The following is a 22,412-nucleotide window of genomic DNA, read 5'->3' as shown; positions in this document are numbered from 1 at the left end:
GCAGGGCGCCCTGTGAAAAACGGGACAGAAGAAAAAAAACAAACGAAAGGGAAAGATAGTGACATCATCGAAGAGAGAAAGAAACACACAGATGCAGCGGCACCAATACAGCCTCAGGCATAACAATACCTGAACATAACTATCACAACAATGACCTTACTTATTATTAATAAGCAGTAGAAATTAGGAGTTTATTTAGGGAAAATTCTTAATACTGAATGTGTTCCCTAATCTAAAGTGTTACCGTATATATTTATTTAGCAATGAAAGTGGCACCTTTTATGCAAGAACTTTTAGCTTCGCTATCACTCAGTTATGTTGTGAATGATTTATCAATCTCTTGATTGTTTACTGGTAAAGATTTGCACTTATGAAGCTCTTCAGTGAAGTATAACTTGTTTGTTTTGATATCTCACTAACACAGATTATGACCCGTGTGAAAACTACAACGTACTCAACAACTACTGGAGAAGCACACGCAATTACTGGTCTACGTATGGATACATCTCTGATCATGATGACACTCGTGAAGAATGGGATGGCTGGTATCGACTCTTCATTAATGAGTCGAGTGCTCAGATGCCTGAGTGGTGTTTTTATTATATGTCATGTGGAAGCATTAGTTCTCTGTATCTTGGTGGCTCTCATCCTCGTCTAGAAGATGGAGTAGTTACTCGTGAAGTTTTTGGCTGTCGTGATTATCAGTGCAGTCGCTACAGATCTGAACCAATCCAAGTTAAAGCTTGTCCTGGAGATTATTATGTCTACAAATTTACCAGACCAACTCCTTTCACCCCCCCCCCCCCCCCTCCCCCCCCCCCTCCCAATCCCATTACCAGTATACTGTGCAGGTATTGTGTACTTTCATTCATCATTATATCTGACATGCTTATTATCAGTTGTACTGTTGGTTTTCATATTATTATCTTGAATAAATTAAATCTCAAATTTTTCATAATAGTACCTTTCACCACCCCAAGTGTGGACCCCTGCTATAACTACACCAGTCTGGATGAGCCTTGGAGAGCCACTGACAACTATTACTATAATAACTATTACTACTATGGGATGTGTGATTATAATGTGGAGTGGAATGGCTGGTACAGGATGTTCTATAATGGTCAAAATGCCCAGATGCCAGAATCATGTGTTAATCAAGGCATGTGTGGCACTTATTACCCACTATCACTCAACGGCACTCATCCACAGCTGGAAGATGGAGTGGTCACCCGTCAGGTCTGTGCTTCTGACTGGTATAGCTGCTGTGCTTACACATCCCACCCTATAAGAGTCAAAGCCTGTCCTGGAAATTACTATGTTTATGAGTTTGTCAAGCCAATACTTTGTGGAGCTTACTGTGTAGGTGAGTATTTACTCATAAGTAATTTATTAATTTACTTTTCTGGGGCTTGTTTACAAATTATTTACTGAGATTAAAAAAAAAAAAAAATGTTCTTAATACCAGAAGCCTCAAACCAGTCCACCTCATCAGTGTCTACAACAACAGAGACAATCCCACCCATAGAATTCATTACTCCACCAATCACAACCACTGGTAAAGTATTGTCTTGTTTCATTTATAAACTCTCATGTGTATCTTTTTGCACATATTTTCATTACATACAGTCACTTAAAATTGTCCTGTTTCTGTTGCATTAAACAAAAATGTACAGCTAAATTAACGTAATATGAGTAAAACTCACATAAAAATTTGTAATGCATCTTACAAAATGAGAATGCAATATAAATGAGAAGGAAAAGACAACAGTTGTCTAAAGACTCTATGCAGTACCGGACTAATTCTGTTGCTTCTCTATATATTATATTTTTTATAGTATTTTTAGGATTTTTAATATGGATAAAGTACTGAACCAAAGTGTTGTTTTTTTCATAATGAAAACTATATTACCACTGTTTCTCAGACTTCTTTAGACTCCTTTCATAAACTCAAACTCTTTGCAGACTCCAACCATTAGAGCCAGGAAATAACTTAATAGCATGTATACACAGCTTTTTTTCACAGCTAAATAAAAGATGTTCAAACTCAAGAGAAACTATATTCAGCTTTCAATAACTTAAAGCACAAGAGTAACAGGGAGCTTAAGGAAAGTGTTTCGGCCTTTGTTTTGGCCATGGAAGCATGGTAGCGGGCTTTGTCTTGAACGCACTTCATTCCATGAAATGTTTATTCATTCTTCATATTTATTTAGGTAAGTAATTGACCAACAAAAAACATATTAAAATTAAGATACAAATTTTACCAAACTAAACTCGTTACAAAAAAAAGGGATTCTACAAACAAAAACGTATAAAGTGGTCAAAAAAATATGTCTCACCCACTTCCTTTCTTCTGGCATACTGCCGCCCGATTTACCACCCCTTATGATGTTTACAATTTTCTTAATTAATTAGCAAATTGTACTAAACAAAACACAAACAAATAATATTTAAACATAAATAATATAAAAATCTAAATACACTTTCTTAAATGGCTACAACAGAAAGAGCATTCTGAAGATTTCATACCTCTACTTCAGTTATAAACAAATATATAAAATATCAATTTAGTCAGAAACATTTATGTTTTTAATGTTTCCATTTCACCAGCTCCACCTGTTGAGCCCTGCTACAACTACAGTGTCCTGGATGATCTGTGGAGAGCCACCACCAATCAATATTCCTCTCAAATTATGTGTGACACTTGGGTCAGCTGGAACGGCTGGTACCGTCTCTTTATTCAGGGTCAGAGCGTTCAGATGCCAGACACATGTGTTGAAGAGTATAGTTGTGGCACTCATGCTCCACTGTGGCTGAACGGAGGACATCCAGCAGTTGAGGATGGAGTGGTCACTCGAGATGTCTGTGGTCACTGGAGCAATAACTGCTGCCTTTTCCAATCCAATCCCATTAAAGTCAAAGCCTGTCCAGGAGGGTATTATGTCTATGAGTTTGTGAGTCCAACTAACTGCCATTTGGCATACTGTGCAGGTAAATATATGTATTTACATGTGCCCTTTGTTTATGTAAGAGATAATTCAGATTTTTTCAAAAAAATATTTATAATTTCTTTCAGATGCAAGCAACATAAACACTACCTCTACTACTGTCATGCCAGAGACAACCACAGAAACTACAACCATGGACATTATGACTGGTAATATATTGCAGTGTGTTACAATGTGAAGGATTATTGTTTTACATGAGCAAATCAGATCCACGTTATATGTTTGTGATGCATGTAAATAATTTAAAATAATTCATAAAGTTGTATAAGCTAATATATTATCAGCCTTATTAAAGTACGCAAAAGGCCACAGGTAATCACAGGCATAGCCATGATGATATACAGTCATATTGTTGTATCATATTCATTTCATCATGCAAAGAATACACATATTACAGTAAGGTAAATGAAAATTGAAATATAAATGAAATTTAAATGTCAGGGTATCAGAAACCGATATTTATGTTGTTGCTAATTAATGTTCAATATAGTTTTTTTTTCTCTCTCTCTCTTAAACAATGGACTTAATATTACAGGGCCATTTTATCCATTTGGAACTGGAGACACAGTGAATGGACGCAGTGATGATGGGAGTTCGTCAGTTATATACCTGCAGCAGCCGTTCATATTTTTTGGACAAACATACAACCAAATTTATGTAAGTCACTTTGGAATGGGAAGATTTTTGATGCTGAGTGTCTGTAACTGGAGAAAAACAAAAAAGTAAATGGGAAAAAGGACGGTTGAGTTCAGTTTAAATTTCTGTGACAAACAATTTTGTGTCTTTAATAAGAATTCTGCACATAATAATAAGTCCTCTACTATTTCAGGTCAACAACAATGGACACTTGACCTTTGACGGGGCATGGGGCAGCTTCTCTCCATACCAGTTCCCAGCTTATGGAGGGAAAGACCTCATTGCTCCATTCTGGACAGATATTGACAATAGTTGGAATGGTGTCATCTCATATAAACAGTACACCTCTGGTAGTGTCCTTACACAGGCAACCCAAGACATAAACCAGTACTTCCCTGACTTGAGTTTCTCTGCTTCATGGGTCTTTATTGCAACATGGGATAGAGTTGCATATTTCTACAATTCAGGAGCAGTAAGTAGCCCAGTTTGATACCATGAAAATCTTCCTCTACCTATTTAAAAAAATAAATGAACAAATAAATAAATAAATAAAAATCAGCACACCACATGATGTTTTCTTTCTTCCTTTAAAAAATATTCTGACTTTTTCTGTCTTTTTTAAAGGAAACATCTTTCCAAGTGGTTTTGATTTCAAATGGACATCTCTCATTTGTTGTAATGAACTATGGTGCAATTGCTCCAACACAACGATATGTACAGGTATGCAGAAGATGACAAAACTGATATGATAGATATTGCATTTTCAAGGATTCACTGAATAAGCAGACATCTGGATGTCTTCCTATCATTAGGCTGGTTATGACACTATCGACTCAAGCCACCATTTCTCAATTACTGGATCACTTCAGAATGACATCACCAGCCTACCACACAGCAGCAATGTCAATGTGCCAGGCAGATGGGCCTTCAGAACCGATTATGGATCACGGGGCTGTCAATTTAATGGTAATGTTACTGCCCTAACTGCAAGCCATATTTGCTCTTTGCAGCCAGACTATGAATGACCTATTCAAATTTGATTGTACCATGCTAGTAAACTATAGGTGAGGCCTTCCAGTAATTGCACAAATTATTTTTGGTGTTTATATAAATAAACCCTAAGTCTTTTTTTACAGGTTTGCCAGTGCAGCTAGGAGACTATTTCTGGAGTGATGCCACCTGCCAGGAAAGATGCACCTGTACCAGTAGAGGCCTCCAGTGCAGCTTTGAGCCCTGCACTTATTCCCAAGCTTGTCGTCCAGCTGCTTTGCAATACTCTTGTCAGAACATTCAGCGGCAAACATGCACCATCTCTGGCGATCCTCACTACTACACCTTTGACAATCAGAATTTTCACTTTCAAGGAACCTGCACATATGTTCTGTCTGAGGTTAGTAATGTTGCTATGACTTTCTATTTATTGTATATATTTGACAAGACTGGGAATTCTTTACTGATACTGATTTTTGTCATTGTATAGGCTTGTGGAAATGGTTTGCCGTACTATCGCATTGAGGGAAAAAATGAGCATCGGGGTAGCACACATGTGTCATGGACTCGAATGGTCAGAGTATTTGTCTATAATGAAGAAATTGAACTGGTTAAAAATCACTATCATGAAGCAAAGGTAAGTATCACTGTTTTGCTGTAATATTGAGCTCAGCCATCCTTCCATTTTCCTAATTTCTTTTTGTCAACATTGTCGGTTAATGGGACCTTTATAGCAACACCATTCACTCTCCACAATGGCTCCATCCAAGTCTATCAGTCAGGTTTTTCCTTGGCCATCAGCACAGATTTTGGTCTCCTAGTTACATATGATGCATATAGCTACGTCACCATCTCTGTACCTTATGACTACCAGAATGCCACATGTGGTCTGTGTGGAAACTATAACCTACGTTCTGAAGATGACTTCCGTTCAATCTCTGGGGAGGTCTTGAGCTCAGATGTTGATTTTGCCAACTCTTGGAAGGTAGAGGGGGACACAGATCCTGAATGCCATGATGTCAGGTGCACAGGTCTAGGTTGTGCAGTTTGTACTGCCAATGAAATGAGCCTTTACAGTGACACAAATCACTGTGGGATACTAGGAGATGTTTCGGGGCCTTTTGCATCTTGCCACTCTGTGTTTTCGCCACAGACCTACATAGAGAACTGTGTCTATGATCTTTGCTTAGGAGGAGGGTACCAGCCGATTCTGTGCCAGGCTCTCAATGTGTATTCTGCTCAATGCCAACAACAAGGTGTACAACTAGGGCGGTGGAGACAACCAGGCTTTTGTGGTAAGTGACTTGTTATGGTTTCAGTAGAACTTAGTTTTGCATTTAACTTTGTGTAACTGAAATAACTGTGCAGTGTGAAATATCACAGAGTTTGATGAATATTCTTACTTCCGCCCTCCATTTCCAGAGATTCAGTGTCCTGAGCACAGCCATTTTGAGTCCCAAGGAACAAGCTGCCCTGCCACATGCAGCAACCCCTTTGCCCCAATAAACTGTCCCCTGCCCAATCAGGAGAGCTGTATTTGTGATGATGGGTACATCCTCAGCGCTGGGCAATGTGTGCCTAAAGCAAACTGTGGCTGCGTCTTTGAGGGCTTCTATTACTCTGAAGGACAGTCAGTAGTGTTGGGTGAGGACTGTGGAAGACAATGTGTTTGCAATAGCAGGTCAATGGTATGCACTCAGCACCAGTGTGGTCAAGCTGAAGTGTGTGGACTCCATAATGGTGTAAGGGGTTGCAGACCCATCAGTTATGCTACCTGTTCAGTTGAAAGCCTGGGTTTATACCACACCTTTGATGGACAAACTTTCAGATACCCAGGAGCTTGTGGACTGACCCTTGCAAGAGTTATGGGGCCATCCCAACTGCCATACTTTGTATTGACAGTTGAGAAAGTACCCAGAGGCCTTCAAGACTTTTCCAGGTTCCTAAAGTTTGAGACAGGAGGAACTCATGTTTCCATTGAATTGGGAGAAGGTAGCGATGTACAGGTTAGACAAAATGTTGTTTTTTTTCTTCTCTGCATTGTATTAAGAGCCATTTAACCATTATCTCTAACTCAAATTCTAGATCAAAGTCAGACTTTCTTTTTTCTCCTCAGGTGGATGGAGAGATGGTTGGTCTACCTATAAGTGTTGGTTCCAGTCAAATCCATATCTATCACAGCAGTGCAAGAAGTTTTGTTTTGGAGACAAACTTTGGCGTGACTGTTAGAGCTGATTGGCCGCACATTGTCCGAATCACTGCGCCAACCAATTACAATGGTACACTTGGAGGTCTGTGTGGGAACTTGAATGGAAACGCCGAAGATGAATTCTACGGCCCGGATGGTGTCCTGCTGCATGAATCTCAGCTTTTTGCAGACAGCTGGCGTGATGGATCCCTGTCAGCCCACTGTGAGGACCCAACTGACATGTGGGAACCAGGTCATTATCAGAACAGGAGCGAGTTCAGAGAGCACTGCAGCATCATGGCCATGAATGATGGACCATTTGCTGAGTGTAGCAGAACACTAGACCCTTGGCAACGGATTGAAGATTGCATTCAGATGCTGGAGCAGACGGACGGTGCCAGGGAGGCTCTATGTGAGGCCCTGCGAGGCTATACACTGCACTGCCAACAGAATGGCATCACAGTTGGAGAGTGGAGGAGTATCACCCACTGTGGTACGTATCTTGTAATATGATAAGATTTTCAGAATTAAAACTATATATCTCCTTCAAAGTGCTGATCATTCATTGTCGTTTCCATGTTTTACATTAAACCTCCCAGATCCAAACTGTCCAGCAAATACCCATTTCGAATTGTGTGGCACATCCTGTCCTGCGTCCTGCCCTAGCCTCTCATTTCCATTCCAGTGCACGCTGCCATGCCAGGGGGGATGCCAGTGCAATGATGGACTGGTGCTGGATGGAGATCACTGTGTTCCCCCCACTGGCTGCGGCTGCCACTATGATGGGCGTTATCGGCAGCCTGGAGAGCAGTTCTGGCATGGTGAAGAGTGTCAGTTCCTGTGTGTCTGTGATGGAATCACTGGAAATGTCCGTTGCACACCATCATCATGCAGTGAACAGGAGATCTGCCGTGTGGTGGAGGGGGAGTATGGCTGCCATCCTCATCCACATGGTAGCTGTTATGCTTCAGGAGACCCCCATTATAAGTCTTTTGATGGAACATATTTTGACTTTCAAGGCAGATGCCGATACGTTCTGGCCAAAGTATGTGATGACACTCGTGGTCTACCGCACTTCCAGGTGGATGCAAGAAATGATGGATGGCATGGATGGCCAGTGTCAATAACTGTCGAAGTTTTTGTCAATGTCTCTGGGCACCTTGTGCACATGTCACAGGACATGAACGGTTATTCTGCTGTTAAGGTAAGCTGTTCAAACTGAATGAAAAAACATTATTGTTCTAATTATTCATTGGATTGCATAGCATAAACCATCTCCACCTTCCCTTCAACTAGGTTGATGAAGAGATCAGAAACCTTCCTGTCTACCTTGACTCTGGTCGGGTCTCTGTCTACTCCACAGGACAGTTTATATATGTCTCAACTGACTTTGGTTTCGGTGTCAGTTATGGTGGTTCCTGGCAGTTAAACATTGTTGTGCCAGCAGACTACAATGGAGTTGTGTGTGGCCTTTGTGGCAACTTTAATGGCCTTCTTGAGGATGACTTCCTCACTCCTTCAGGTGTTCTGGCACCTTCAGCAGACCAGTTTGGGACAGAATGGATGGTTGAGGATGACATGTCATATGACTGTGGAGGCGGTGATATTCCTGGCTATTGCCAAGATGAGAGCACAACTCTCATCTCACAAGCCTTGTGTGAGATCATCAGGGACAGTCAGGGTCCCTTTAGCTTCTGCCATGGTTCTGTTGATCCAATGGCCTACTTTAATAACTGTGTGTTTGATGTGTGCATTTCTGAGAACAGTAATGATGTCTTGTGTCACTCTGTCCAAGCCTATGTGAGTGCTTGTCAGTCTGCCAATACTGTTGTCTATCCCTGGAGAGAAATTGCATCCTGTGGTAAGTATGTAAAATATGTAAAAATACCAACCATAGATGAATTTGTTTTCTTTATTCAAGATGTTGTTTTCCCCTTTTATTTCAAAAATTTAATATTGCACATACTATTAATTGCATTCTAAATATATTTTGTTGTTGCATTTCCAGTCATGGACTGCTCCTCAAACATCCCAAACAGCCATTATGAGGTGTGTGGCACGGACTGTGGCCATACATGTGCCAGCAGCATTGATGCTAGCTGTGAACACACATGCTCAGAAGGTTGTTTCTGTGATGAGGGATTTGTGAGGAGTGGAGGACTCTGTATACCAGTGGAGCAATGTGGCTGCTTGTATGATGGATTCTACTATAATGTAAGGATTTAAGTATTATGTTTTCGTTTAAGTATTATCCCATAGGGGCAAAGGATAATGTGGCAAACAGCCTTATGATGATGCTGTATCTTGATGTTTTTTTGTTTTTTTTTGTGTTGGTGAAAATACTTTTTGACATAATGTTATGAAAATGTAAAGTTCATCATTATTATTATTGTTTTATAGATTGGTGAACAGTTCTGGGATTCAACATGTTCCCAACGCTGTCAGTGTTTTGCTCCAAATGATCTACGCTGCTCTGCATCAGTCTGCCCACCGACCATGAATTGTGCGGTCAGAAATGGACATCGTGACTGCTACAGTCCAATGTCTACCTGCACAGTCTGGGGTGACCCCCACTACATCACCTTTGATGGAGCTGTGGCCCACTTTCAGGTATAAATTAGTAAAATCTGCTGTTTTTGTAGACAATGACCTTAACTGTTGTTTTATGACCCAGTACTAGGGAACAACTTATTTAACAGTCAAGTTTATTCAAAGGAGGGTTATTGGTGTTAGATTATTTAAACAAATTTGACTACAAATATACTTATATACTATACAAATATAAAAAATATACTAATATACTAAATATACTGCATGATATTGTTCATAGCACTGGAAATTCTTTGATTTATGAATGTATCTAATGTCTTACAAGAAACTTGCATTGTGTGAAGTTGCAGCTGTGTGGCAAATGAAAGAAATGATGAAGACTATGTGCATTGTGTTTTTTCCTATTAGGGAACTTGCTCATATGAGATTGCTCAGACCTGTGGTAATGTTACCGACAATGATCTGGAGTTCCGTGTGGTGGCCACCAACAGGCACCGTGGGAACATGGTGGTATCATTTGTGTCTGCAGTGGATGTTTGGTTGTCTCAGCATGGACAAGAGACACACATCACAATTGGGCAGAACAGGAGAGTTAAAGTAAGTTGGACTTCAAATGATGTCAATTCAAAAATATTTTCTTTCACTTTCTCTCTTTTGAGATGTTGAAATTTTATTATTTCCCTCCAGGTTGATGGGAATGCCATCGACACACCAGCATATCAAAACAATGATCTTGTAGAGATACGTGAGGAGCAGGGATTAGTAATTCTAAATGCTTTCAATGAATTCATTGTCCATTTTGATGGACATAGCAGTCTTCTAGTCAGAGCGAGTGAAAGATTCTATGGATCTCTATGCGGAATGTGTGGAAATTTCAATGGTAATCCTGCAGATGACAAAGTGCTGCCCAGTGGAGACCCCGCTCCTGATGACGATTCCTTTGGCCACAGCTGGCAATCAGACACCAGCACTGCAGGGTAAGAATCATGAGACATTAGGACAGTTGTTTTTACCTGGTGGGTCATGATAAAAAAAAAATATATTGTTTCTCAGGTTTATTTTGATAGAACACTGGACAGGGAAAAAGGTTCAAAGGTTTACTTTTTTCTTTTGTTTACTTTTAGTTTTGTATAGAGTTACCACACAATGTCCAATGTAAAATCTCTCATGCAAATTCCTTGCTTAAAAACAAGTTGAGAATGATGTTTGTTGTTCACCTGTGAACTCTTTCTTTGTCCAAAAGAGGAAATAGTGTAACCATTTAACTGACCTTCATTTTTTCATGTGTTCTTCAGCTGTGGTGCCAGAGACCAGACTGGTAATGCTGATGAGTGTCCATCCAGGCAGAGATATTCTGATCTCTGTAGCATTATCACCAACACCACTGGCCCATTCCAGAGCTGCCATCTTCATGTTGACCCTGCACCTTACTACTTCTCTTGTGTGTATGATCTGTGTCTGTACACACCTGCAAATGGCATGTTATGCTCAGCTGTTGAGGCCTATGAGACAGCTTGTGCCATCTTGGAGATACAGATCCCAGAATGGCGCTCGGGTCTACGGTGTGGTAAGTCATAATAACATTTCAGCACAGATAATTTTTTGGTCTTGTCACCAGTGTTGCAAAAAAAAAAAAAAAAAAAAAAAAAAAAGAAAAGAAAAGAAAAAGAAAAATCAGCTGCACTATCACCTACTATGACAAACTGCTTCCAAATTATTCAGCTGTGATTCATGAATTGATTTTGACAATTTTGGTAATCTAACCAGACACAAATCCAACATTGATAGTTTTAAAGTGCAATTCCACAGCTAACGTAGACTTAGACATATAGAGGGTGTTTATATAGATAATTTTAAGGTAAAGTAATAAAATTCCCCAGCAATTTAATTCAAATTTTTAAATGTTAAAAGTCTGTTAAAAAAAACAAACAAACAAACAAATAAAAAAAAAAACTAAATGAATAACAGGCTAATATTTGTGTATCTCGGTGGGAAAATGATTGCAAATATGAAATTCACTTCAAATGACTAGAAATTTATTTTTTATTACCTTGAGGAATGTAGAGCAACGATCATTCAGGGGGCTCAGAATGTTGAGCTCTCACTCTTTTATTATGACTCAATGTCTTTGTGTTATATTTCATCTATCTCTGCTTTTCTTAGATGTGAGAGATCGCTGCTCTGAGCTCAGCTGCTCTGAGGATGAATGGTGTGGGAAGAAAAGTGGTGTTTATGGCTGTATGTGTAACGATGACCTACCCAGACCTCAAGCTGACTCTTTTGGTTGGTAACATTCCACAAAAAAATATGAAACATGATTATTTTTTTTTTTTTTTGTCATTTTTACATTTTATTGTTTAATAATTCTGACAATCATTTGATTGTTTTCTCTCTCTCTCTCTCTGTCTCTCTCTCTCAGACTTCTCAGAAACCTGTGAAAGCAGCTCTGGCTCCATGTCTGTGTCTCGCTGTCAGCTCTTTGAGGCTGGTTTTTCAGCTGATGTCTTACACCTCAATGATCCCAGCTGCAAAGGAACAGTCAGGAATGGCAGAGTAGAATTCCATTTTGATAACAATGAACACATCTGTGGCACAAATCTTCTGGTAGGATATATTATGTATAATCTATTCCAATACACCATCCCAAACATTTGTAGTGTCTGATAGAAGCAATAGAGTTGAATCAACTGATACTTTTTGAACTTTTTAAAAGTTTTTATTGTTTTCAATTCAGTCAAAATGTTAAACATGTTGTCCACAGGCCAATGGCAGCCACTTCATCTATAGTAACTTTATTCTGGGGACACCGAGGTCAGAAGGTCTCATCAGCAGAGAAAAAATCCTTAAGATTTCTTTCAGCTGTGTTTATCCTCAAACACAAACACTTTCCATGAATGTGGAAATCAATCCACTGGAGAGGTGCGAGTCAAATACAAATTCTGATTCCAGCTGTGCTGTTTTATTTAAGGAGTAGAATTATAGCCATAAAGCAGAGTAGTTTTAACACAGGTCTATCCATTATTTCAACAGCATTGTGCACAGGACTCTTCCCGCTGGTGAAGGCAGATATCAGGTTCGGATGATTCCATATGAGGATGATGAGTTTACTCGGCCCTTCACTGGTAGAGTGGATGCAGAGCTCGACCAGAAGATGAATGTGGAAGTTCGTGTCGAGGGGGTTGACAGCCGTCAGTTTGCTCTGGTGATGGACACGTGTTGGGCTACACCTGTGAACGATCCTGATTACAGTCTCCGCTGGGATCTCATTATCACAGAGTAAAGTGGTTTCTTAAAGCTCAGTCTTATCTCACTGACAAAAAAATAAAAAATAAATAAACAATAAACAATAAACAATAAATGCAATAATCAATATTCCATATCCCTTTAGGATGACCTGATATATTATCTTTCAGTATTGCTGCACTAATGCAAATAATTCCATTTATTATACATAGAATGCAAATGTGTGATGATTTACAGGAAATTGCTTTTGAGTTAAATGTCTTTAAAGTGAAAGAATTTGATTTGTTGATTGTCACTGTTAATATTCTCAGGTGTCCCAATCCAAATGATGACACAGTGGAGCTGCTGCAGAACGGCGTCTCGACATCCAGCCGTTTCTCCTTCAGGATGTTTATCTTCACTGCAAACTCTACTAAGCTTTACCTGCACTGCGCTGTTCACCTGTGCCTTCTGTCAAGCAATCGCTGCTCAACAGTGAGTTTAGAAAACCTCTCATAATTGATAAAACTGTGATAATAATGTTTCTGTGTAGATATAGGACTAATGTATGGAAATGGATTGAATGTATCTTCATAGTTAAATGTACGTAGTGGCTAAATTGTAAATGTTTAAGAATTTACCATTGATAAACACCTGTTGATCAAACATTAAATATTGGAAGGAAAGTGTTACCCTTAATGTCTATAGTGGTAAGGTTTGTATTCTGCTTGAGATTTTGTGCACTCCTTTATGTTTCATGTTTGTGCAATGATATTTAAAAGGGATTCACACAGCTAGATTTTTCCCTATTCTCTTTTAGGACTGTAACTCTGAACACCTCTGGAGAGAGCGCAGATCTCTGGACTTCCATGACAGTGCTTCCATATCCCTGGGTCCTCTGATGTTGTCAGAAGGGAACACAGGTGAACATTTCATTTATTTTAATCATTTGTAAATGAATGTTTCTGTTGATTTCTGCTGTAAATAAATTACATTTCATTGCATAATATTCCCTGTTCACAGATAAGTGGGTCCCACGGCAAATGAAGGTATCTGAGGCTTCTTGTCTGTGTGCTTCTCTGATGCTGTTACTTGTTCCTCTGATGAGTTTTCTGACCCTGTTTTAATGCAAAGATAATGTAATCTTTTACATGCATAATTTCTAACGCCATTTTAATGAATATTTGAGGGTTTCTAAATTTCTCCTTGTCATAAATGTTATTTTATGTTCCATAATCAGTTTTACATTAATTGTTCTATACTAAATTAACTGTATTGTACTTCAGAATTTGTGCTAGATTACCAAAGACTATCAGATTTTTTTTTTTTTTTTTTTTGCTTAATCATGCAAAAACATTAAAAAGTCATTCCTTTTCTGCAGTTGCTTTTCAATTCTGCAACCTTTTTATAAAAATTGGGCAGCAGACTCTGAGATAATAAACCTGAAATATGTTATGTTATGATCAGGGTTAGATCTGTTGGCACCCTAGTCAAAATTTTAAAAACACTGAAATACTGGCAACACTTAACTGGACTCAGAATAAATTAATATAATAAAACGTATAAATATAACGTAAACAATGTATGCCAATAATGACAAATTTGACAAACAACTTGTTCCAAATTACTTTCTAATTTGAAAACTACACAAGAACTAAACATTTTACATTTGGCAGACGCTTTTATCCAAAGTGACTTAAAGTGCATTCAGGCTATCCATTTTTTTACCATGTGTGTTCCCTGGGAATCGAACCCACATACTTTTGTGCTGCTAAGGCAATGCTCTACCACTGAGCCACAGGAACACAAAACACAACACACAACACAAACAAAACAAAACACAAAATGGCAAAGCATGATAAACAAAGTTGTGAAGAACTCTATCTGACTAAAATGTTTGTCACATTTGAATCATGATAGAGAGTCAAGTCATTCAATGTACTATGAACAGCATAACTCATGTCTGTAAGAAGAAGGTAAAAACGATATAGAAATATGTTTACTGAATTTATTATAAGGCATATATAATAGGGAGACAAAAATGCAGTTGAAATGATCTAAAAGGTAATAGGGGAAAGAAATTTTGTTGGCTAAGCAAGGCATCTGACAATCTGACAGTTTTTCCTTTTGTAATAATTTACTTTCAGTACAAGGAAAAAAGAGATCATAATGATCATAGTGTTATGGGTTTTTATTTTTTTTATTTGTATTTTTTTTTTGCTGCGATAATATGCATGAGACTCGTCCTGCTATTTTACTTTCTATTCTAAATGCTTTGAAGAATGTTGCCGCACTGGTTGAATTGTTCTTTCAGAGAAAGCCATGCGTGAATTTTGATCACTGGCCAGATTAACAAAAATGTTCTTGTATTGTTCTTATGTTTACTTGAGAGACTGACATTGAAGAGCTGGGTTGGTCAGAGTGCATTCATTGTAAGACAGAAATTTGCATAAGTTCATATCTGAACAGTGATTTGACACTGCACTGAAATATTACTACATCTTACATCAAAACTTAGCTGTGGCTAAGAGAGAGAGAGAGACTTTGACTTTTAACATCTCTTTAATCACCACAAAACATTAATCAGTGTTATTTTTTTTCCATAATTAAGACACACTGTATAAGAATAAAAAAATAAATAGGTAAAGTCAAAAAATCTGAAAAACAGACAACCCACAGGAAACATTTTCGTATCAAATAAACATTAAAAACATCATATAATCATTATCATACATAAATGTTCAGCGATCCATCACAGTCAACTTCACAAATACAGCTATTAATGCCCCATCTGTTTTTAAAGGTCTCTATATCCACTATTGAATTGTAAAAAGCAAATTCAACCTTTAAATGTGATTTTATCAAACCCCTAAAAACCAAAGTAACATCAGTCTGCCCCATTCCAACAATCATATTTTTACGTGACAGCCAAGTAGCCAACTTTGCTTGGCCAAAAACAAAATTTACTAATATATGGATCTCCCTTGTGGAATGTTTGTATTTAGGACCATAGATAAAGAAAACTTTACTAAAAACCTCCCCTTGTTTACGGCAGCATTCTTCCAAAAAACAAAACAGAGGAACAAGCCTTTCACAATCAGAGAATAAATGAAAAACTGTTTCCGATTGTCCACAGAAAGGGCAACCCTCCCCTACCTGTGGATCAATGTGTGCTCTGTGTCTGTTCGTAGCTATTATACCATCCACAATCCGCCACTGTAGGTCTCCAGACCGTTTCTCAATGGGGGGTTTATACAAGGTCCTCCAACTACCTTTGGGTGAAGAGCCTAGCCCAAAAAAGTCCAACCACTTAGACTCCATCACACTCTCCAGAGTATGACAGTGAAGAGCCTTTACACACATCAAATATAGTTGCTTCTTCCCAACAGCCCTAAAATGTCCTGACTGCGGTGATGCAAAGGACAGGATGTTGCCTTCTACTTCTTGCCACTCGCCATTTTCCACTGAAACCTTCAGGTCTGAGAAGGGTAATACTTCCTCCCCAACAGGTACAACCAGAGACACACTATAATTCTGTGGCAATCGTTCCTGCACTTTGGTCAGAAGTCTCTGAGCAACTCGAACAGATCTTATGCCAAGCTTAAGAGCCAATGTCTCTGCAGATAACCATCCATCCTTGGAGGCTAGATGTCCTACTTTAGTGATGTTTGTGGACAGAGCAGCATTTCTCAGAAAAGGGGATTTAAAAATATTCAACTCAAGTGCTGGGTTGAAAAACAAAGGTTCTTCCTTTAGCCACTGAAAATGAGTGTCACTTATCTCTCGAGAAATCCTGAAAAGTGTCCATGATTTTAACACTGACTTGTGAAAGGGTGTCAGACCACTTAAGTCCAGTTTATCACCATCCAATAAAAACAAGTGACGATCAAATCCCATCTTTCCTGCTCTTCCCAGAAGGGCACAAGCAACCCCGAACCAACTCACGTCCTCTTCATAAAGAAGCCTTTGAGCTGTCTGGAGTCTGAAGGCCTTTATTTGTGACCTAATGTCGATGAGCCCCTGACCCCCCCTTGCCTAGGCAGAAAGAGGACTGAGGCTTTCAGCCAGTGTTGTCCTGACCAGAAAAAGTCTATCAGTCGTCGCTGAATGTCTCTTACCAAGTCTTCAGGGGGCTCCAGCACCATCATTCTGTGCCACAAAGACAAGGCAACCAAATTGTTACAGACCAGGACTCTTCCCCTGTAGGACAGCTGGGGTAGCAGCCAATGCCAGTGAGACAACCAAGCACACACTTTCTCCACTAGTCCCTCCCAGTTTTGCTTCATATATTCATCTGTTCCCAAAAACACACCTAAATATTTTAAACCTGCCCTTCCCCATTTCAACGCCCCTGGAATTAAGGGACCTTCACTATCTTTTCCACACCACAAAGCATCACTCTTGGCCCAGTTAACTTTCGCAGAGGAGGCTTTACCGTAACATTCTAAGCTTTCTTCTAGATGATGAATATCTCCAGTGCCTCCAATTAAAACCGTGACATCATCTGCATAAGCAGAAAGTTTAACCGGCAGCTGGGGAGTCAGTGTATTAATTTGTAGAACCCTTAACTCTCTTCTTAGTTTACATAGTAAAGGTTCAATGACAATACTTTACAGCTGCCCGGAAAGAGGACAGCCTTGTCTGATACCCCTTTGAACCCTTATAGGAACACTCAGACCACCGGCCATTTTAATTAAACACGTAGCTTCAGAGTAGAGTAGTCCTATCAGTGAAATAAAATTATCCCCAAAACCAAAGGCTTTAAGCGTTTCAAAAAGATAGACATGATCTACCCTATCAAAAGCCTTTTCCTGATCCAATGACAAGAACCCCACATCAACATTATTAAAAGAAGCAAAATCAAAAAGATCTCTCACCAAATGCAAATTGTCTGCAATAGATCTACCCTTTATACAGTAAGACTGGTCCTTATGTATGATTTGTTGCAGTACAATATTTGATCTTTTGGCTAGGCATTTAGAGATAATCTTATACTCAGAGCATAGAAGTACCACCGGCCTCCAATTCTTTAATAAAGTTAAGTTAAAACCACACGCTGGCAATTCTTAGGAAGACTTCCTTCAATAGTTGATTCCTGAAGAACTTTAAAAAAGTAATTCCCGATGACAGTCCACAAGCTCCTGTAGAACTCAGTAGGAAGACCATCTATTTCGGGTGTGCGGTCTAAGAAGAGTTCCATCACTGAGGCAGTCACCTCATCAAAAGTAAGTCTCTTTTCCATAAATTCCTTCTTCTCTGATGTTAGAAGAGGGAGATCCTGTAGAAGTTCTTTTCTAGCATGTCCATCTGAGTCATCAGCAGCAAAAAGGGTAGAGTAAAAGTCTACAGCCAGTCTACGCATCTCCACCAGGTCAGAAGTGATACGCCCAGTACTGTCCTTTAGACTGTACATCTGTTTATCTTGAGCAGCTTTGCATTCCAAATTAAAGAAAAAAGAAGTAGGAGCATCCATACAGTATCTCTCACTGTTAAAAACCTGTTCCTTATAAGTGCACCCTTTACTTTTTCATTTAAAATCGAGCTTAAGGAAAGTTTCTTTTCAGTTCACTTTTCTTGTAAACCAACAACATTGTTAACAGTCATATTTCTCTCAATAGCAATAATTTCTTGTTCCAGTTGCTCCAACGTCTTCTTTAAGCACAAAGTGGAATAAGAAGCATATTGCTGACAAAACAATTTTATGTGTGCTTTCCCCACTTCCCACCACTGAATTATGCTATCAAAACAGGCCCTTTCAACTTTCCAACTTTCCCAAAATAACTTACATTTCTCAATAAAAAGTTTATCTTCTAAAAGTTTTATATTGAAATGCCAATAATAGCTTTTGTGAGGCCTTATGTCCAAGACACAATCAACTGTGATAAGTTTGTGATCAGAGAAAGACATGGGGACAATAGTTGTATTTCTAACTCTATTTCTCATGTTTCCAGATACAAAAAAACGGTCCAACCGTGCAGCAGAAATCAGACCAGCGCTGACTTTCACCCAAGTGTACTGTCGTGTTGAAAGATTGTGCTCTCCAAACATCTAAAAAATTCAGGTTCTCAATCACACTGGCTAAACAGAGTGCTGACTGTGAATGCGGCTTCTCCCCATTTCTATCAAGTGTAAAGTCCACTGTGCAATTCCAATCCCCCCCCAAAACAATAAAATCATCATTCTGGTTTTGTCTTAAAAATTGTTTCAGCTTAATGAAAAGCTTAATTCTATCGGGGCCAGTATTAGGGGCGTAAATGTTCACAAACAAAAAGCAGAAACTATTTATATCTGCCCTTACGATTAGCAGCATTCCTGGTTCTAACTCATGTTTCAATAAAATTTTCACTTTAACAGCAGGGGAAAAAAGCACAGCCACCCCTGCACTTAAATTAGTCCCATGACTAAGAACATGTTCTCCCTCCCACCATAACCTCCACTCAAATTCATTCCTTTGATTACTATGAGTCTCTTGAAGGAAAATAACATTCAACTCTTTCAAGTTAATTATTTCTGTTAAAAAAAATGATCCTTTCTTACATCCCTCATCCCATTCACATTAAGGGTTCTTAAGATATGAAAAATGGCAAAAGGGGGAAAGAGAAGACAGTATAGAAAAGAACTACAGATACAAGTCAGCAATTTCATTTTGTTTTCCCTCTTGTTAGCCTCTCTTTTTGTGTTGATTTGCCTGATTGTGTAATTGCAGTTATATGTTTCTTCAGGCGAAACCGCTTTTGTTATGAAATTTCTTTGTAACTACTGTGACGAGCACTCCCAGAGGAATCAGCGTCGCCCTGGAAACCAAAGTAAAACACCTGCACGTCCTCGTCACCGGCTGATCGGTCACAGCTGCTCCCCATCAGCCAGCACGTTTAAAAGGAGCACATGTTTCACACAGAAGGGGTTCTCGAACCGAATGCACCACTGGACTAATCCCACTCTCATTCTTCCACAGAAAGCAGCGAGTAACCGACAGCCCACACCCTTGGGAGCACGTCAGGACACCCACTTTCACCCTGAGTGGCACCGAAGAGCACGGAGAGCACACGGGACGCACCAACCAGCGGGAAACGGATCAGGACACTTCACCAGGCACCCTTCACTGGTCAATAAACCCACCCTCCGGGGCAGTTAATTCACGCACCTCTTGTCGAGTGTTTCTTCACCCCGTGACAGTGGTGGAGAATGCGGGCATTACAGTGAGGAATCACCGACAAGATCACCGCCCCAACGCTTATTTTTTTTCCCTTTCTTTTTTTTTTCCCTTTTGTCTGTCACCAGCACCACGGAAGGCGGCACGCGCGGCCCCGCGATGGAGGACGTCTTACAACGCCTCGCTGAAGTAAGCATCTGCCAGCAGCAAATAGCGGAACACCTCGCCACTCGCCTGGGCCGGATGGAGGATGAACTCGCCGCCGTCCGGGCGGCCGCGGCCCAGCGCGTTGCGATTCGTGTGGGCCGGACGCAAGCTACCCGTCTGCTACCGAAGATGACGGCCGAGGACGATGTGGAAGCCTTCCTCCAGGTCTTCGAAAACACCGCCCACCGAGAGGGATGGCCAGAGGACGAGTGGGCACGGGCGCTGGCACCCCTCCTCACCGGTGAAGCGCAGAGGGCTTACTTCTCACTCCCCCTGACAAGTGCCGACAGCTACATCGAAGTTAAGCGAGAGATCCTGGCGAGGCTGGGTCTCTCCCCGGTGAGCGCCGCCCAGCAGTTCCACGAGTGGGAATACAAGCCTCGGGTGCCAGCCCGTGCCCAGGCGGCCGAACTCAGCCGCATCGCCCAGCACTGGCTGTTGGACGGAAACCCCACCCCAACGCAGGTAGCGGAACGAGTGGTGGTCGATCGCCTCCTACGCGCACTGCCTCGCGCCCACCGACAGGCTGTCGGCATGAGAAACCCACGTGACGTCCGGGAATTGGTGGAGGCGATCGAGCTGGCGGATGCTGTCCATCCCAGCGGGGCCGGGGACCGGCTGCCGCCATTCCCCCGGAGGGTGGTCCCAGGAGCGACGCCCGCTCGAAGGCACCGCGCGACCAGTCATCAGGCCGACGGTTCCCCCACCGCGAGACGAGCCCATGCCCAGTGCAGAACCACCGTCGCCTCCGTGAGCCTGGCTGGCAGGCTGCATCCTGCACCAACGGGTGCCAGCGGGAGCCCCCGAAGCAGAGGTGAGGGTTGATGGAAGACGGTTCCGGGCCCTCTTGGACTCAGGCAGTGCGGTCACCCTCATCCAGTCGCGACTATGCGCCCCTCAAAGCGGACGGAAAAACCTCCTACCAATAACCTGTGTGCACGGAGACACTCGCCAAGTACCGGCCCGTGAGATGGTGATTTCATCCCCCCAGGGCACCTGGCCGGTGGGAGGTCGGCCTGGTGAAGGACCTGCCGGTGGCCGTACTGCTCGGACGGGATTGGCCCGGCTTCGAGAAGCTGCTGTCTACCGCCACTCAGCCTGCCAGCCCCAAGGGGAACCGTCGAAGGCCGAGGCGGCCGCATGGACCCCGCCGCCGACCGGCCCTGCTCGCCTCCGACAGTGGGAGAGAAGGTGAGGTCCCCTCCCGGTCCACTAATCTGTTTTATGATATCTACCAACAGGCCGCTGGAGGGGGCTCTTTCGCCAAGGAACAGCGGGAGGACGACCGACTCAAGCACTGTTGGAGCCAGGTGCGAGTTGTGGATGGAGAGGACGTCCTCCCCCGGCCCCACCCTCTCCCACATATTTTGTTATAGAGAATGGCCTGCTGTATTGTGTCGCCCAGCGAAGGGGGGAGGAGAAAAGATTACTAGTGGTGCCGCGGGCCAAGACCGAGACCATTCTCGAGCTGGCCCATTCCCACCCCATGGCAGGACACCTCGCGGCAGCCAATACCGCTCAACGCATCCGCGACCGCTTCCATTGGCCGGGCCTGGACGCCGAGGTAAAGCGGTTTTGCCAAGCCTGCCCGACCTGTCAGGCCACGTCGCCCAGGACTCCTCCCCCCAGCCCGCTCATCCCGCTGCCGATCATCGAGGTGCCCTTCGAGCGGATAGGAATGGACATAGTGGGGCCGTTGCCGAAGTCTGCCCGAGGGCACGAGCACATCCTGGTCATCGTCGACTATGCCACCCGGTACCCAGAAGCAGTCCCCCTGCGGAAGGCCACCGCGAAGTCCATCGCCCAGGAGCTGTTTCTGCTGGCCAGCCGAGTCGGCCTCCCCTCGGAGATCCTGACTGACCAGGGAACCCCCTTCATGTCCCGGCAAATTGCTGACCTCTGCTGGCTGCTGCGGGTGAAGCAGTTGAGGACCACGGTTTATCACCCCCAAACTGATGGCCTCGTAGAGAGATTTAACCAAACCCTCAAGCAAATGCTCAGACCGGGTGGCGGCGGAGGACAAGCGGGATTGGGACCTCATGATCCCCTACGTACTCTTTGGGGTCCGCGAAGTTCCCCAGGCCTCAACTGGCTTCACCCCCTTCGAGCTCCTGTTCGGCCGACAACCCCGGGGCCTCTTGGATGTGGCCCGGGAAGCGTGGGGAGAGCAGCAGCCGGCCCCGCATCGTACCGTCATCGAACATGTCCGACAAATGAGGGAACGGATCGACCGAGTGATGCCATTAGTCCGGGAACACCTCACCAGGGCCCAACAGGCACAGCAACGTCATTACGACCGGGCAGCCCAACCACGGGAGTTCCAACCGGGAGACCGTGTCATGGTCCTGGTCCCCAGCTCGGGCTGCAAATTTCTGGCCTCCTGGAAGGGACCCTACTCGGTCGTGGAGAGTATTGGACCGGTCACCTACCGCCTGAGACAGCCGGGACGACGGCAGGCGGA

General features: G+C 42.1%; 1 protein-coding gene across 1 annotated transcript; it reads left to right on the top strand.

The window, feature by feature from the left end:
* Positions 1 to 830: 830 nt before the first annotated feature.
* Positions 831 to 13,954, top strand: LOC109085634 (alpha-tectorin-like). Its single transcript, XM_042768128.1, has 28 exons — positions 831 to 851; positions 962 to 1,363; positions 1,466 to 1,555; positions 2,608 to 2,988; positions 3,074 to 3,154; positions 3,541 to 3,662; positions 3,835 to 4,113; positions 4,266 to 4,361; positions 4,454 to 4,607; positions 4,778 to 5,031; positions 5,122 to 5,267; positions 5,346 to 5,926; positions 6,054 to 6,637; positions 6,748 to 7,312; positions 7,419 to 8,023; positions 8,116 to 8,680; positions 8,828 to 9,033; positions 9,220 to 9,429; positions 9,778 to 9,966; positions 10,057 to 10,346; positions 10,665 to 10,936; positions 11,533 to 11,652; positions 11,789 to 11,973; positions 12,131 to 12,288; positions 12,400 to 12,645; positions 12,924 to 13,086; positions 13,412 to 13,514; positions 13,615 to 13,954. Exons 2-28 carry the CDS (start codon positions 1,069 to 1,071, stop codon positions 13,716 to 13,718), a joined length of 7,044 nt encoding a protein of 2,347 aa, XP_042624062.1. The 5' UTR covers positions 831 to 851; positions 962 to 1,068; the 3' UTR covers positions 13,719 to 13,954.
* Positions 13,955 to 22,412: the final 8,458 nt, after the last annotated feature.

This window comes from Cyprinus carpio, chromosome A12 (genome assembly GCF_018340385.1).
Source record: "Cyprinus carpio isolate SPL01 chromosome A12, ASM1834038v1, whole genome shotgun sequence".
NCBI lineage: Eukaryota > Metazoa > Chordata > Actinopteri > Cypriniformes > Cyprinidae > Cyprinus > Cyprinus carpio.
Note: the sequence above shows the minus strand (reverse complement) of the source record. Positions and strands in the feature narration are given on the sequence as shown.